The sequence below is a fragment of the Mytilus trossulus genome, chromosome 10 (genome assembly GCF_036588685.1).
Source record: "Mytilus trossulus isolate FHL-02 chromosome 10, PNRI_Mtr1.1.1.hap1, whole genome shotgun sequence".
NCBI lineage: Eukaryota > Metazoa > Mollusca > Bivalvia > Mytilida > Mytilidae > Mytilus > Mytilus trossulus.
The window spans coordinates 48,950,507-48,969,146 of record NC_086382.1 but is presented as its reverse complement, the minus strand read 5'-3'; the positions used below and the strand labels follow the sequence as shown (position 1 = coordinate 48,969,146).

General features: G+C 31.9%; 1 protein-coding gene across 1 annotated transcript in view; it reads left to right on the top strand.

The window, feature by feature from the left end:
* LOC134687973 (uncharacterized) overlaps positions 1-16,437 on the top strand; it is a 31,734-nt gene extending 15,297 nt beyond the window's left edge. Inside the window, exons 13-23 of the mRNA XM_063548438.1 lie at positions 1,451-1,548; positions 2,594-2,657; positions 5,533-5,724; positions 5,937-6,136; positions 8,551-8,821; positions 9,249-9,398; positions 10,701-10,896; positions 11,934-12,127; positions 12,592-12,855; positions 13,675-13,850; positions 14,996-16,437. Coding sequence (XP_063404508.1) covers positions 1,451-1,548; positions 2,594-2,657; positions 5,533-5,724; positions 5,937-6,136; positions 8,551-8,821; positions 9,249-9,398; positions 10,701-10,896; positions 11,934-12,127; positions 12,592-12,855; positions 13,675-13,850; positions 14,996-15,143 — 1,953 coding nt within the window. The 3' untranslated portion in view covers positions 15,144-16,437. The remainder of the gene's footprint in view (positions 1-1,450; positions 1,549-2,593; positions 2,658-5,532; positions 5,725-5,936; positions 6,137-8,550; positions 8,822-9,248; positions 9,399-10,700; positions 10,897-11,933; positions 12,128-12,591; positions 12,856-13,674; positions 13,851-14,995) is intronic.
* Positions 16,438-18,640: the final 2,203 nt, after the last annotated feature.

The window sequence follows — 18,640 nt, the reverse complement described above, 5'->3', positions numbered from 1 at the left end:
CCTTTTGTAAAGTTTGAGTATATAGGCCGAAATTTAGTTTTTATGCTGCATCTATGATAGTAGAGGGGTATTATATTTTCTGGTCTGTACGTCCGTGCCTCCGTCTGTTCGTTTGTCTGTTCGTTCGTCTGTTCGTTCGTCTGTCCGTCCGTTCGTCCCGCTTCAGGTTAAAGTTTTTTGGGCAATGGTTGTTTTTGATATAGTTGAAGTCCAATCAACTTGAAACTTAGTACATATGTTCCTTATGATATGATCTTTCCAATTTTAAAGCCAAATTATACTTTTGACTCCAATTCCACAGTCCACTGAACATACAAAATTAAAGTGCGAGTTTCAGGTTAAAGTTTTTGGTCAAGGTATTTTTTGATGAAGCTGAAGTCCAATCAATTTAAAACTAAGTACACATGTTCCTAATGATATGATCTTTCTTACTTTAAAGCAAAGTTTGACCTTTGATTCCAATTCCAAAGTCCATTGAACATAGAAAATAAAAATGGGATTTTCAAGTTTAAGTGTTTGGTCTAGGTAGTTTTTGGATGAAGTTAAAGTCAAATCAACTTGAAACTTAGTATACATGTTCCCTATTGTATGGTCTTTCTTCTTTTAATGCCAAATTATTTTTTCCCAATTCCACGCTCCATTGAACACGGAAAATGGTAATGCAAGTGGGGCATCCGTGTCCATTGGACACATTCTTGTTGACCAATATCACAAGAACTAAAGCATTTGTACCAAATCACACAAGAGGTTTAAGTAATCGTTAGGTAAAGTTTACCAGCACTGAAATATTCAGGCAAATCAGGTATCAGATTTTAAGGGAATTATCCCTGAATTGATGATTTTGGCAGATTTTGGTTATTATCTTAAATATCATTATAGATAAAGATAAACTAGAAACAGCAAAACTGTACAGTAAAGAAAGATCTAAAAATATCATTTTGTATTACTTGATCTTATTCTTATGAACTATATATTTACAATTTTAACCGAAATAGTGTGAATTTGAGTTATTGTTGTATTCTGAATTAACCTTTACAGAACATGCACATAAAAGTATATAATCGATGATTATCGGCCGTCCAACGTGCACTATCTATATCACTCTGCTCAGCTTTTGAATATCACGGCTTTGTGATGGCAAATAGGTTGACCCGGCCTAAATAACTTTAACACGTACATATCAGCGATTTCATAATGTTGAACCGACGTTGATATGTTTGACCCCAACTTATCAAGTCATTTTCCGATTTGCTAGTGCAAAAAACAAAACACTTGAAAGACCCGATGAATCGATTATCAGGCTATCTGCATATAGAGATTGTAAAATATCAATATGCAGACAACCTGATAATTGGTACTCATCTTTATATATAATTGTTATATACTTTTTCCGTAAGATTATGATAATACTACAAAAAAAGTCATTTTTTAACACAAATTCCTTTCACAGGTACATGTAGTGAATGACAATGTAACAGATGATTACTGGTGGTGGTATGGATGGTGTTTTACTGGTACAGATCCTTGGTTTTCTACATTTGATTGGCAGTTAGTATTTATATGACCTTTAGTAATAATAGATTATTGTTCTTAGATAAAATGCCACTCAATTTAATATCCACTTAATAAATGTGAGTCAAAACTGGCTTTAACTTTTCAATATAAAAATGAAGATGTGGTATGCTTGCCAATGAGACAACTATCCACAAAAGACCAAAATGACACAAACATTAACAACTATAGGTCACCGTACGGCCTTTAACAATGAGCAAAGCCCACATCGCATAGTCAGCTTTAAAAAGCCCCGGTAAGACAATGTAAAACAATTCAAACGAGAAAACTAACGGCCTTATTTATGTTAAAAAAAATGAACGAAAAACCAAATATGTAACACATAAACAAACGACAACCACTGTACTAGATGAAGGAAAATTTACTGAAAAATTATGTATACTACTGTGGATTCATTTATTTTCGTGGGTACCAATTTTCGTGGATTGATGAAAAATCACATATTCGTGGATATGTAAATTCGTTGTTTTGGCAAATTCTGCATACATTCCTATAGAAAATCTGTATTTCGTTGAACATTTAAATTCGTGGTTCCCCTGTCCCCACGAAATCCACGAAAATTGGTATCCAACGAATATTAATGAATCCACAGTACAACGACAATCCCTGAGAAGAAATTTTACAACAATTATAAGGCTATTAAAATTCATAATGACAGATGCAATGCAAAGAAAAAAGTATACTTTGCGGGAAAACACATTCTGATTCAAACAGAAAGTGTCTCAGTCTTTCATCTTTACGAAGCCCGGTTATTATTGTTATCGTATTTGAAACGTTTGATGGGTTTGTTTTTAAACAGCCAGTACTCCTGTTGACACCAAACTGTATTCCTGTTTTTATTTACTTGTAGGTGTTACTTGAAAATTGACACAAAACACAACAAAAGAAATTGTGTTAACGCACATTATGGTATATAAATAAGTAATCGCTATGATACTAAACCCTCATAGGACAAAAATTGTAATAACTTTTATGAATATAACCTTTAAAAAATACATGATTTTGTTGTGTTTTATTTTAGATCGTATGATTTTCATGACCAGGGAGAATTTGTCCTATACAAACACAAAACTAAACCAATAGAGGTAATTATAATACACGACAATATATGTAAAAATATAAAGATGTATTATTCTATCTTATTCGTTTAATGTTTAAAACTCGTTATTCGTTTGATAATTTGAAATTAATTTGGATTTTTAATAATTAGTTTTTCACATTTTCAGATTCAATGTCGTATTCAACATTATCTGTTTAAATCTTACTCAAGGCATGTTTTTAAATCTAAATTTTTAAATTTCAACGGCGGTACTGTAAACTTAAAAAAAATTAGTTTTATTCAATGATCTTTGGTTTCACACTTAATTTGTATTGATCTGTAAATAGGTTGTTATTGCCTGTACATAAAAATTTGTTCATACCAGTAAACAGCAAGTACAAAATACTCAAATCCATATTACAGAGAATGAATTGAATTAAAACAAACAATTATACTTTTCTATCAGTATAGGCCTACATTATTCCGGACTTTGTTTGATGGAATGGTAGTATATAAAATTGCTTATGTACCTTTTTGAAAATGGTGTTCATCACACGAAGATGAATGGGTGGTACATTGAGACAGTCGTTCTGTTGTTATGCAGAAGTTTAAGATTTTAATTGGTAGGGAACAGATACAAGAGGAATATTCAACATATAAGTCGAAAATAAACTGACAATACTATGACAATGCCCAACAAACAATTAATAGTACAAAAAACACAATGTAGAACTAAATAGTCTGAACAACACGAACCTAACCTAAAACTTCGGGGATCTCAGGTGCTCCGGCAGGAGAGGCAGTTGAAGTTATTGACTGTTGGTTGTGAAATGACCAATGGCAAATATATTATGCATGTTCAGAACGAGATCAATTTCCAATAAATACACTAAACCGGTCCTGTACTAAATGGCGTCCGGGATTGAGATAGAGTAAATTTGAACTGCCATTGCTTATTAGTTATCAAAAGTACCAGGATTATAAAGCGAAATTCATTCTTCATTACACATCAAATTGAATGGAGAGCGTGAAATTAAATGTCCCTATTCTAACCGGACGTGGCTGAGTATTTGTACACATAAACAGCCGAACAGACACCCCATTATCAGAAGGGGTTACTACAAAGTGGTTGTCGTTTGTTTATGTGTTACATATTTGTTTTTCGTTAATTTTTTTGCATGAATAAGGCCGTTAGTTTTCTCATTTGAATTGTTTTACATTGTCTTATCGGACCTTTTATGGCTGACTATGCGGTATGGGCCTTGCTCATTGTTGAAGGCCGTACGGTGACCTATAGTTGTTAATATTTGTGTCATTTTGGTCTTTAGTGGATAGTTGTCTCATTGGCAATCATACCACATCTTTTTTTTTTTTTTACATAAACACACTATGATGGTTCCATATAATATATGATTATTTTGAAAAAAACTCTTATGGACAATTCAAAACGGAAAGTTTTTTCTATTAAATGGCAAAATCAAAAGCTCAAACATCAAGCCAATAGAACAACTTACATAAAACGGACTTGATACAGGCATTTCCTTATGTACTCGTGAATAATCCATGGAGTTAGACTCAAAGAACATTTTAAACCAGTAGGCCAACGAGAGTTTAAGTTCATTTAAAAATGAATATGATTGCCGACTGCATACGACGAACAGTTTTGATATCGAAAGACAAAACTTTTAGCAAATATACAGGACAACAAAATGTTCATTTTTTTCTTCGAATAGTTGATAATTAAATGAGGAAAAACCCAAAGCAAACAATTGATCGTTGGTTTTCCTCATATAGTTCTGACTTATTGAGCACAAATTCATTAAAAACCGAGATGCAAGTATTTCATTTGTGAAATTGTGTAATCACTATCAAATTAAATGCATATTATATGTACATGTGTGCATAGTCCGTCGTTGAAATGAGTTGTTCAATTAACAAGATTGATAAATAACAGTCTGTTATTTAAACTTGGAATTATTTTTAATTATGGAATTTGCATAATTTCTTGTGTTAAATTTTTTAATAAACTCCATGTTTATTTGGCATTATAATCTTTGAGCGGTTCATAACACTTTCAATACAATGTTTTTTGGTTAGATAGCGTTGTGCGCGGCACAGTACATTCTATTGAAAAATACTATTTTCTTTGAAAAAGAAAGTGTTGTGCGCAGAACAGAAAATTTCAGAATAGAATAAACATGGAATTTATTAAAAATTTCAATAACAGGAAATCAAGCAAATTCCATAATCAAAAATAATTTAAGTTCAAATTATATCCTGTTAAATGTGCTACCTTTAATAGACAAACAAGCTACAAAATATAGTACAATTATATTTTACAAAATACATTAGTATGCCAGAACAGAAAATTTACGCGTCAAATTAAACTTTTTGTTTGTATTGTTTTGAAATTTTCTAAGGATTGTTGTTTATGTTTTCCTGATAGCGTACAGCCAGGGTTGTTGCGTATTAATTGATAAAAAAACATCACTTGAAAAAAAAAACGCCTTACGATTATTGTCCGCCAATCAAAAAGGTATAATCCTTAATACCATCTATTACGATAAAAACACTATGAACATATTGAAAGAGGGACGAAAGATACCAAAGGGACAATCAAACTCATAAATCTAAAACAAATTGACAACGCCATGGCTAAATATGAAAAAGACAAACAAAAAAACAATAGTACACATGACACAACATAGAAAACTAAAGAATAAACAGTGATTGACACATGGATTTGAAAAAGGATAAATTGCATATCCAAACAGATATGATAACAGCAATATTATCTACAATGGTACCGTCATTCCTGTATTAAGATATATATTTAAAAAAGCCACATTATTATCTACTTTTATGAAATGTTTTCAAGGTATATGTAAGAATTGGAAATATTTGATATTATTATTTTTTAGGTTCATACTATCCAACGAAGATATGAAAAAGATCATACTTGGACAGAACATTGCGCTATAGCGGTGCGCGCTGCATCTGACGTTTTCATTATCTATGGATGTGGCAAACCTACCAAGTGGATCATTCGTAGGTTAAACTGTGGAATCGGAAATGAATATTTAGAAGTACACAGTCGCTGGGGTGGATATGAGGTAAAATATACGTAGATGGTTTTAAAGAGTATTTCTCGAAAACGCATAACATATATTCATTTAATAATTAATCTTAATTTGTACGTGCAATACCACACTTGTGTATTTTATATATGATACTTTTACCTTGTTCTTGTGTTATATAACTGGCAACTTTGATCAACAGTCTTACAATACTCAAATTTTCACTTGATATATGTGTTTATTTGCAGATCGCTCTTCCAACGGGATCTCGTGTGTATGTTTGGATCTCCTTAAACAGACGAATAAATGCATATATTTCTATGTCTCGAACCGATAGATATCAAACAGAAGGTTTATGCGGAACGTGGAATAGAGATTACGAAGATGATTTCACTGGACGCGATGGAGTAGTGTATGATAATGCAACGACTTTCGCAAGGACTTGGCGGTATATATTCAAAGATATTCTTAAGAAAATATACAATAAGTACAATAAAAACCCTGGAAGGCCCAATGACATTAATATTTCCATAAATATAAAGTTTAAGTTTTAAAGTTTAGTTTTATCTTATTTCTAACTGTATAGCACATCTTATTTTTATGGAAATATTGTTAACCGTGCCAGAAAATTCAGAAACGATCCTTTTTAAAGTTGTCTATCCGTTAAATAGACTTATTCTAAAAGGTTACCAATTCAACACTGTAAAAAATCATTGATTATTGTGTTTACTTGTGTAAATATTGATTTTTTTATCGGTTAATTAGAGGCAAACTAATATTACTTGTATGATTTGTGCATATTCACATTCATGGATCTTAAATCTGTCGATACCTGTAACTTGGTTTCACACAAGGTCATGTTTTTTTCTGACTGTTTATGACGAAATCCATTGGATGTTGGATGTGTACAGATTGATTAATGTATTCTTCGATGTATTATTTTTTATTAGTTGTTAGAGGCTTTGAAATAGCTGTCAGTTAATTGCGAGTACTCTCAGTGTACCTCGTGTCTTTTTGTTGTTGAGATGTTCAAGTACCCGTTTATGTTCACTAGTTTTTTTGTCAATCTGAGCCTTTTTCAACTGATTTTTATAGTTCGTTCCTTAATTGTACTGTAATACCACTGTCCCCGATAAGGGGAGGGTTGGGATCCTGCTAACATGTTTAACCCCGCTATATTATATATGTGTGTGTGTATGGCCTAGGTCAGAAGCCTGTCTTCCAATGGTTGTCGTTTGTTTATGTGTTGCATATTTGTTTTTTTATTCAATTTTAACGTAAATTTGGCCGTCAGTTTTCTCGTTTGAATTGATTTACATTGAAATTTCGGGGCCTTTTATAGCTGACTATGCGGTATGGGCTTTGGTCATTGTTGAAAGCCGTAAGGCGACCTATATTTGTTAATTTATGTGTTATTTTGGTCTCTTGTGGAAAGTTGTCTCATTGGCAATCATCCCACATTTTATATATATATAGAAACACTTTTTCATTGTAAACACCTTCATTGTTACATACATTAATCATTGTGAGAAAGGTTAAACTTGAGATGCCCTAGAACTTAATGAGTGAATTGTAGGTATCTCAAAACATCAGTTAAAACACAGACCTAATGTTTACCTCTCTTTATTGTTTCTCTTGTAATTGTTTAGACCCTGTAAATATTAGTCTATCATCAAAATCATTTATACTGTTGGGTTTTCTGTCTCATTTAAGTTTCCTTCAGAAGGGATGAAACACTGAATTGTAGTGCATCCTCATAATGATATTCTCGATTGATTGATGACAAGTCAACGTTTAACCTTATATAATTCAATTTTAGATGTAACGCGTCTCCTGATTTGCTGTTGTTTTGTCACCATGACGTCATGGACGTTTTTTAATGATTTTCGCCGGTTTAAAATGGAATTTAAAATTTAATTGTAAGAACTAACTGTAATATTTTGTCAGTCTATTCGAAATAACATACAAAATGTGGTGCTCACTGTTACATAACCCGCTACGCGCATTGTTCAGTGTGTACCACATTTTTTGTGTTATTTCTTCATAGAAAGAAACATATTACAATCATTACTTAAAAGATATAAAAAGGAGACGTTGTATGAATATCAATGAGACAACTCTTTAAAAGAGAACAAATGACACCAAAATTAACAACTATAGTTCACTGTAATGATGTCAATAATGGGCACATCCCATACCTTAAAGTCAGCTACAGAAGACCACTTGAAATCAAAAGTGTAAAACAATTCAAACGAAATAAAAATAACGGCCTAATTCATGCACAAAAACATAACTCTAAACTTATGAGTGCAACTTTGTCAACTGACATCGTTTTTATGTTGTAATGTTAGACTACTATTCCAGGTGATGGCAGAATTTGATCCTGCTCACATATTTAACCTCGCCACATTTTGTATGTACCTGTCCCATGCCTGTAATTTAGTGGTTGACGTTTGTTGCTTTTTCATTTTTAGCCATGGTGACTGTACCTTTTGGTATCTTTCGTTACTCTTTTACATACATGTACTTTTTTTTGTTTTTTGTTAATTGTTTGGCAAACATGCAAATGGACTGATGAAAACTGATCTGGTAATTTTTCCATACTTCCTAACAAATCATATACCCTAAGAAGTGGTTTTTATTAAAACAAGCACCTATATATAGACAATTTTGTTTTGTTTTGTATGTTAGGCCTCATGAATAATCAAAAATATTTAGATATATGCGTATGAAACAAGCTTCTCGCATCACAAAGTTTAACCAGTCGTACTGTGATTTTTCTATGTAACGATCTGCGAAAACGAAAATAAGGTTATGTAATCCTCAAAATGATTTTAGCATTAAAACGGGTTTTGATTACAGTGTTCCCGCAAATGACAGTTTGTTTATGGAGAAAGAAAGAACAGAAAAACTAAGTCAGTCTTTTATGTATTGCTCATGTATGAACTCAACCCAAGATGGACTGTCGCCAAATGTAGATTGTTCCTGGAAAGAAACTATGCCGACCTGCCCTCCGTTAAATTGGGGAAGGGAACCATGCTCCATTCGAAGCAAACGCTCCGCTGACGATGACGATGATGTCACAATTGATGTTTCACCAGACATTGTAGCATATATTAAAGAACCAGTAGTAGTGAGTACAAACATATAGATCATGAGTAAAAAAGACACTAAAGATACAAGGTTTATAATTTTGTACAAAGGTCGCACGTTTTGTCTACGTTAGACTCATCAGTGAGGCTTGTATTAACCAAAACGGTTGGAAAGCCAAATCAAAAAACAATTTGGAGAACATTTTTGCTTCATAATTTTAAAAAAGATATGACAAGTATACAATAACCTCATTCTTGTATAAGCATGCAACAAAATTCATTCTTTTCAAAACCAATGTTGCGGTTGTTCATTTAACCTATAAGTGTATTCCCGATAATGTTTGACCTCATTTATTTTTAGTCTTAGATGCCATGTCTTTTAACGCCCTAATCAAGTTAGATACTTAACAGAAAGACAAGACAACCGATGGGATTGAAAGCATATACAAGTATGTTTCACTTTTTCAGGACCCAGGATGGAAGAATGGTTGGAATGAATCAGCCGCTGATGATGCCTGTAATAGTTACTTCAGAGAATCTATTCTATTTGACGCCTGTTCATCAATATCTAATGTCAATGCTTCATCTGCAATTTCAAATTGTGTTGTGAATATAAGGGTAATAACATTAACGGCATCAATGTCTCATCAGTTATCACTGTTTCCTGTCGTTAAGTAGTAGGATAACTCAAGCCAAGACCGTTAATGACGACCATACAAATTCTACGATAAATGGAGTAATAAACTCCTTTGGGTCGATATATCCTATATTGACCTTATACAAAGGCTACATAAGAGGGGCGAAAAATACCAGAAGGACATTCAAACTAAAAAATAAATTATTTTTAGATCTGTATAAGAAACAAAATTATATTTCTAAAGGCCAAATCCATTGTGAATTTACAAATCAAAAGAAAACAATTCAGCGAATAGTTCTAACTCAAAGCGGAAATTAACAAGCTTTATTGGCAGAGAAATAGTTATCAAAGGTAACAGGCTTATAGTTTAAACATATTTATTTTACATTGGATTGAGAAATAAAGGCAACAGTAGTATACCGCTGTTCAAAACTCATAAATCCATGGACAAAAAACAAAATCGGGGTAACAAACCAAAACCGAGGGAAACGCATTAAATATAAGAGGAGAACAACGACACAACACCGAAACGCAACACACACAGAAACGGACCAAGCATCAGACAAAACACCACGAGAATAACAAATATTTTGGCAACTTATATTAATCCTTCTCTACTTTGCGGGTGCGAGTGCTGCCTTGTAGCGGCATTAGCCTACTCTTTTTCGAAATCTACAAGGGTGTCTTTAACGTGCAAGGCTTATAATTTGATACGCCAGACTCGCGTTTTGTCTATATAAGACTCATCAGTGACGCTCAGGTGAAAATAGTTAGAAAGTCAAACAAGTAAAAAGATGAACAGCATTGAGAACCAAAATTTCAAAACAGTTGTGTCAAATAGTGCTCAGGTAATCAACGCCTGGGATAAAAAAAAAAACAACAAAAAAACGTCCACAGCTGTACATATTTCTAACAATATAATATAGCGAAACCATGTCTGCGATCAGCTGAAACTTGACACATCCTATCTGCCAACCAATCAATGGTGTATACCGTAAAACTTTTGTAAATAACTCAACAGTTGTAGCAATGATATCACACCCCTCTAAAATAGCCATATAAAAATTACATGCATTGAAGCTGGTTGCCAATTCAAGGATATGTACTAGCCTGTATTCGTTTTTATATTATGTTCTGTCAAGTGCTGAATATTTAGGAAAGAATCAAGTGGAATATATATGCTCCGAGAATCAAAAGAGGTTAATATTTCCCATATCTAATTCAAAATAATGTTCAGATAATCAAAACAGTATTTATCATAAAGATATGGTTCCAATTTTTAGATTGCTGGAACAGATGAATATATGGCCGATTCCTTTGAATTGTTTAAGACTCAATGTATTAACGAAGTCCGTACTAACAACAGCCTATATTCCGAAATGAGTGCTAATGGAACTAGTATAGCCCAGCTGATAACTGAAAACGATTGTCCATTCGAATGTAAATACAATGGTGTGAAAAATGGAGACTGTGTAGAAAGTACGTTTTAGAGAGTTACATAATTTTTTTTTTAAATATTATGTCGTAAAAAGTATAAATTTGATACTGAGAGATCAACCAATAAAAAACTGTATATGATGTTTCGAGAGCATTATTCTCGTTTTCCGAGTACAGAGTAATGTTTATCAACCGAGAGCCAAGAAGCTTATATTTAACTTTATAACTCCGGAATTTTTTCGTTAACTTATCTTACTTACTTATTAACTGATAAAGATGAAGAAGGCATGATGATACATTGTTTTGCCCCTTCAATGCAAAAATTAAAATCATTAAAAATCTATTGATTTTAAAAGAGGGACGAAAGATACCAAAGGGACATTCAAACTCAGAAATCTAAAAAAAAACACTGACAACGCAATGGCTAAAAGTGAAAAAGACAAACAGACAAACAATAGTACAAATGACACAACATAGAAAACTAAAGAATTAACAACAAGAACCCAACCAAAAACTAGGGATGATATCAGGTTCTCCGGAAGGGTAAGCAGATCCTGCTCCACGTGTGGCACCTGTCGTGTTGCTGATGTGATACCAAATACGGTAGATAGAAGTATTTCAGATGGCACTTGTTTTATAAGTGAATATTTTTTTTGTATAAGCTTAAGTTATTCCAACGACTTTTATTGCATGGCAAAATACAAACAGACCAATTTTGTCATTATAATTTAGCTTTACAAGGCTAAGTTGGAAAAACAATTATTATGCTGCATGGTTTTATTATTAAAGACGTTAATTGAGATAGCGATTTTGTCCGCTCTCCCTTTCAGGGATGTTGTCTTGCCTACAGTTTGATTTTTGACATATAACTATAAAATATGAGTGTACGTCAAATTGTTAATTTATGTTAGATTTGTCGTTTTCAAATGTTATTACTTCATAATGATATCACAGCTGTTCAGCATGTTTTGTAAAAATTAACGAATATTCAATATTCAGATGTGTTTGCAAGATAACGGCTATACTTTTCTAATTTGAAATGGAACTGACTGCTTTGTTTCATTTGGTGCATGTTACAGGTTTTTGCAATTGTTATTCTGGATTTACTGGTGAAGATTGCCGTGTTAATATGACTGCACCACCTGTTCTTGCTACAGAGATGTCTAACGATTCATTGTGTGACACTGGAAGCCGAGCCTGCAACTATATCTCAGTGTTTGGAGAAAATTTCTATATATCAAACGATATCAAATGTCGTATAGAAAATGCTGAGGTAAATATTTTACAAACATTGACCTTTCCAAATCATACGATATAAAGAAGTAGTCCTAAGGTGAATCTATTTGGCGTTTTGATTTTAAATATATTTCCAGTGAAACAATTTTACAATGTCATTGTAAAGAACGATTTACAGATAAATAACAGTTACACATTCATCATAGAAACACTTTATACTAAGCAATATAAACTCTACAAGATGCTGGTTAAAGCAAGCGCTGGGGAGTGTAAGCCGATCCTCCTTCAAGTATGACTTACCGTCTTATTTGCAATAATAACATGACTTCTGAATAAATTGATAAATGAAATTCATACGAGGTAACTAGCAGTATCGATATTTTAAAGTTTATCCCGAAAGCAAATATCATCGAACTTTTAAACGTGAAGCTCTAATATAGAAAAAGAGTAACAGGAAAGCAATATATACATGATTTTTTTTCCATTTATTATTAATTTTAGATCATAGATAATAAGATAACGTCCTCTGGTTCATATATTTTTACAACTGCCATTATGGAAAATATGGGAGAAATAAGATGTTCTACGACAGCCAATCGACGACGCCGAAAAAGGTCGACAACAAGTACAAACGCCACCAATGTCTATCTTGTTTCAGTCACTAACAACGGCGTTGAGTTCAGTGATTCAGTTCCAGTTGTAATGTTTGATTCAACTTGTAACACTTGTACCACAACGGATACATACGTGTTTTGTGAATTACGGGTAAGTACAATAATTTCATATTAGTATACATACATCAAATAAATGATATACACGAAAGATTTTTCTTATACAACATCCGTCAGCGATCAACGTTCTTGTCTCTGTTTAACCATAAAATCAAAAAATATTCGTATGTAGTGTAGTTTTGTGAAGGGTTGTTGTTATTGTAGACGAAGCATTGCACAAACGTTACATCAAGATGAAACGAATTAGAGATTGATCATCAAAAATAGGTTGAAGAGATACAGGACGTGACTACAAAGGTACGAGAGATACCAGAAGGATATTCAAACTCATAGATAAAAAAACTGACAACGTCATGGCTACAAGAGAAAAAGACAAACAGATAAAAACAGTAGTACACAAAACTCAACACGAAAAACGGAGGGTGATTTCAGGTGCATCAGAAGGGTAAGCAGATCCTGCTTATCATGTGGCACCCGTCTTGTTGCTCATGTTATGAAATTTCGAGAAATTTAAGTGGATTGTAAAATTTCGTTTGTCTTTTCCAAATCAACAAAATCATAAGATATAAACGTGCACGAAGCTTAGCAATTGATAAAAATCTCTGTTAGTGCTTCACTACCAAGCATTTTGTATTAAAGGTCGATGACCCCAACAGAAAGATTCGCCTTCAATGAGCCACTAGCACGTCTCCAATACGTAAAGAAAGATGGTTTTAGACACAGGGTCCTCAAAATTGTATAATACGTTGTATAAAACTTATATTTCGTAAATTAATGAAATATACATACATCGATTAAATGTTTATTCTACATGGAATGTAACCCTGTTTATTTGACATTTAATTTTTTATAGTCTGATGTGTGTGTACTGAACGGCGCATGTTATGCTGAAAGCAGCTCCCAATGTAATGTTAGTTCCGATACTACTAAGTCTGATGCATTCAAGCTCTGGATTATTGGAATAGTAGTCAGCGTACTTCTTGTGCTAATAATTTTCATCTTAGTTATCAAATGGTGTGGAAATAAAAAGTAAGCAATATATAAAACGAAGTTATAATAGAAGTAACATTATTATTGTCATTATTTTCGAGCAGAAAAATATGTGTGATAAAATCATAATGAGAATAACAGCACACCAAGGGTATAGGAAAAAATCATGAAAGACAATGATGGTGACAAATAGAAATAAAATATGTGGTATGTGTTCCAATGAGACAACTCTGCCTCCAAGTCACAATGTTTAAAAAGTTCACATTTATAGGCCAAAGTACAAACACGGAGTAATTAATAGTCTAATACGTCAAGTTCCAAATATTAAATTCAAGTCAAATCAAAACCACAAACAGTTGTCGAAACCTTACGTTTGACTCGATGGTGGACGTATCGACAAGCCTTCTTCCGCATAATTAATCATTTCGTTATTTATTGCACATTTTTTATATATAGCAAACAACTATTTAATAAACTTAATAGTATTTCCTATGATCAGTGCCATGAATAAGTTATGAACACCACTAAGAATTTACTTAACCAATAAATATATATGCCTTTATTCATACAATTACGCTTTGAATCTTTGTAATTTATTCATCTCACCTTGATTTGATATGTTGTCATATATAATAAAGACCTAATTATCTGATGTAATATAAAAAGTAAAATCACAAAAAAATTAAATCTGAGGAAAATTTAAAATGGAAAGTCCCTGATCAATGGCAAAATCAAATGATAAAACAAAATGAAATTTACATATGCCTGTAAATAAAATTCTGCTTACACAGTGCTTTCCTAAATTGATTTGAAATCTATGTGATAAGGATGACCACTGAGCGTAACTATAATGACAAGATAAATGTAATGTTATCCAACCACCTATAATTAAAATGTTGAACTTCTTAAACAATGTCTGACCATGATCAATCTGCTGATTCATATCCCATCATTCTATGATTTATGAGAAATAGAGAAATTTGACTTACCGGTATGATTCAATTATACTCGTAATTGTTAAAGACATGTTCTAAGCAGAATCATGATATCGGGCTCACCTAATATATTTCCGTGATAAAGTCAGTATCAAAAACAAAAAGTCTTTTATTTAATATATATCGTAAACTGGTTTAATTAGCACCCTGTTATGCACTAAAACTTACATTTAATGGATTTATTTTAAGGAGACCAGTTTCCCCAATGGAGTACTACACAGATGAACAAGCTGATATCTTTTTCAATCAAAATAGTGCATTCGGTAATGGAGAAAGCAGTGTCCCAAACAGAAAAGTTCTACCAAAGCCTGTCAAAATAAATGTTCAACCATGGTAAAAGTACCGACATTTCCGTCCATCTGTTGTTTGTTTTATTTATATTTTTTTTAGAGTAACTTTATGAATAGATGTTTGTTACAAGGTTATATGATTTATTGTTAAATAAATCGATTAGAAATAATTTTTAAAATTTTAAAGTAACAGTTACAACTGAATCTCAACATGTAACATGAAATAAGCTGTGTGCAGAATAAGATTTTGGATATGGTAATCGATTGATGATTTATATGAATATAGACCTGTACCTTTAAGTATATGGTACGTGCTGCGTACATGTTTTTTTAAATGATACTATGATTATTTTTTTCTTATTTACTAATAATTTTCTTTTTCATATTAGACATATTAGGCCTGAGATTTTAAAAGCAGCAATTGAAACCAAAGCACATACTGAATGCTTGTTAATCAAAACTTTCTCAGTATTTACTTTTTCACCTATCTAATACGTATAAAGTTTGCCTACTTTAAGACAGATTTTGAAAGGATGTAACCATTAACGTAACTTCCTAACGCAAATTCATCGCGTCTTCTTATCAAAACTGCACGATATTAATTTATCAAATTGTACTTTATATTTTCACCTATTCCTTATCTTAACTTAGCGTACTGAGTATGAAATGATTCTTAGATTCAAATCGAATAATGTCAGATTTGAAGCTTTTACATATATTCTACTCGAATGTGCCTGTTCTATTTTAATAATTATTTCAAGAGAATAGTTTTATTTTATAGTTTCTTTATAGAAAGTTGCAACTTAAACAACGCATCTATCTTAAATAACAAAACAAGGGGGAAAAGTAAAATCACAAACATACTGAACTCAGAGGAAAATCCAATCAGAAAGTCCATAATCACATGGCAAAATCAAATGACAAAACACATCAAAAACGAATGGACAAGACCTGCATATTTTTAGTTACTTTTCACATATATATGAGAATCAAAATTAGTTGTATGAATTTATTTTTGATTTTATTTTCTAAATAATCAAACGCTGATCTGTAGTTTTAATTTTTTATGCCATTTGGTCTTCGATGGAGAGTTGTCTCATTGGCAATCATACCGAACCTTGTTATTTTCAAATTGGTAGTTTTAACAATATTTCTGTTACAGTAAAGAAGGTCTTTCGTTAAAACTATTGTCCTCAAATGTTTACTGACATTTTTTAGTTGTGTAAATATCTAGAAATAAACTAACTATTCCTAGCTACAGTTGTCCTTTTATATTGGTATCAAACTTTTATTTTGTAATTTTGTAGTGTACTTATCTATACATGTTTTGATTGCATGCTTATTAACTATCAAATCTGTGAAAAGCTATGTCAGATCTGCTGACTTTGTATAGAAATAAATAACATCTGTGTGATGATTCTGTCATCCTCCAAATATGAATGAGGTTATCAGATAAAATAGGAATGCGTGTTGTTTATAGATAGAATACGACCTCTCTGAAACTATTTGCGATATTGCATTAATCTCTTCCGTTTATGACCGGTCAGTCAAGTTTTATGGTATTTTATGAAAATCACGTTTCAATCTCAAACTTGGTTCAATTTTTCAATGATAAAAAACAAAAAGTTTGCTTATTCATAATATATTAGAATTTTGTTCAAAGAATTGAAATAGAATGTTGCATGAAATCCAATAATAAGAGCTTTTGAAGATAGTTTGGCATTTGAAAAATGTTACGCAGAGTTGTAAATTGGCTCTGTTAAATTTTATCCAAGATTATCTCAGGAGCAAGAGACAATTCGTTTAAGTAATAAAAGCAAACAAAAATTATAACATAAACAAGTTCACGTTAGAATGAATTTCAAATATAGTGCAAATTATCATTGCTTAAATGCTTATTCAATTTATCTGTATGCATGTATTTATATACTGTTATTTTTACAGAAAATCCAAGTATTAATTTATACCTTATATCTATCTTCTTTACAAAAAAAATTGTCTCAAATAGTGTATGGGTCAGTTTATATATGATTTTATTTTTTGACTATGTACAAGTGCATTATAAAAGATCGTAACGCGTACGAACTTTTTTCTAGCTGAATTTATGTATTTTGGGGACATTAATAAATAAATATTTAACTATGAATTTATTTTAAATTTCATAAGCCATTAATGAAAGTTTATTTTATCAAATTCTGGCAAATTAACAAATACATAGGACAGTACAACAGACCAAGTAACCAACATATTTCAATTTTGCTAAATCAATTTGCAATCATTAGAGTTATTCAAATTATTTTTATTGACTGTTTTAAGATTATTTTCTACAATACATGTCCACCGAAAATTGTCCGTAAACAGTTATTGTTTGTATATGAATCAGTGTTATTTTTGTTTTTATATTATATAAACTGGTTTTAAAATAACTGTTGAGATACAGTTATTATATGCCTGCGATAGATAACTACAAAATTAAATGCCCGTACCAAGACAGTTGTTTTCCATTCGTTTGATGTATTTGAGCTTTTAAATTTGTAACGTATGAAGATTCTTTATTCTTTAATTTTATGATGTTATATATATTTTATATTTGTTATTCTCGTGGGATTTTGTCTATGTGTGTTACATTTTAGTGTTATGTCGTTGTTCTTCTCTTATATTTAATGCGTTTCCCTAGGTTTTAGTTTGTTACCCCGATTTTGTTTTTTGTCCATGGATTTATGAGTTTTGAACAGCGGTATACTACTGTTGCCTTTATTTATGACAAAATAACCAATGATTTTTGTAAATAAGATAAATAAAGTGCAGAAATCTTTATTTTCAAAAATCATGAAATTTTTATAAACAATTATTATTGTTAGACAGATTGAGAAAATATCTTTGTGAAAAGATATATTAAATCGTTTTCCGAAATCCGCATTTATTTATCTTTCGAAACATATGAAAATCTGGAATCACCTGTCTGAAGGGTCCTTAATTGGTCTATTAAAATGCAATTTCTGTCCCTCACCAATATACCTGAATTCATAGAGGCAGTCTTAATGACCCCATACATGCCTCTATCAAAGGACCTTTACTTTGTAATGATCGTTAATGCTAAAATCATATCCCTGGTGTAAAAAAAGTGCGAAGGTCTCTGCACGTAAAAAAAAAAGCCTCGAAACAACTCTTTCAAATGTCGCCTATTACAAGGCAAAATGTCTGTCCCTCTCCCCTGTACCTGAATTTGGAGGCAGTCTTAATCGCGCCTCCCCAAATGACTTTTACTACCTGTTGATGATTCTTAATTGGTTTTCGTTCTGAACAGGTATCAAATATGTGCCAATAGACATTAAACAACCAAGCAATAATCAATCAATGGTGTTCTTATACGATTAACACGGATCACTGAGAGTAACAATAAAAACTAACTGGCTCAGAATCAAAATATTACATCCGGGTATTGCATTGTTTCTCAGGGGAACTGGTTCTGCATTTCTGTATTTTAAAAAGCTAGAACGTGAAATATTCAGCTTTGGCTGTCGGTGTGATATATCGAGCTGGT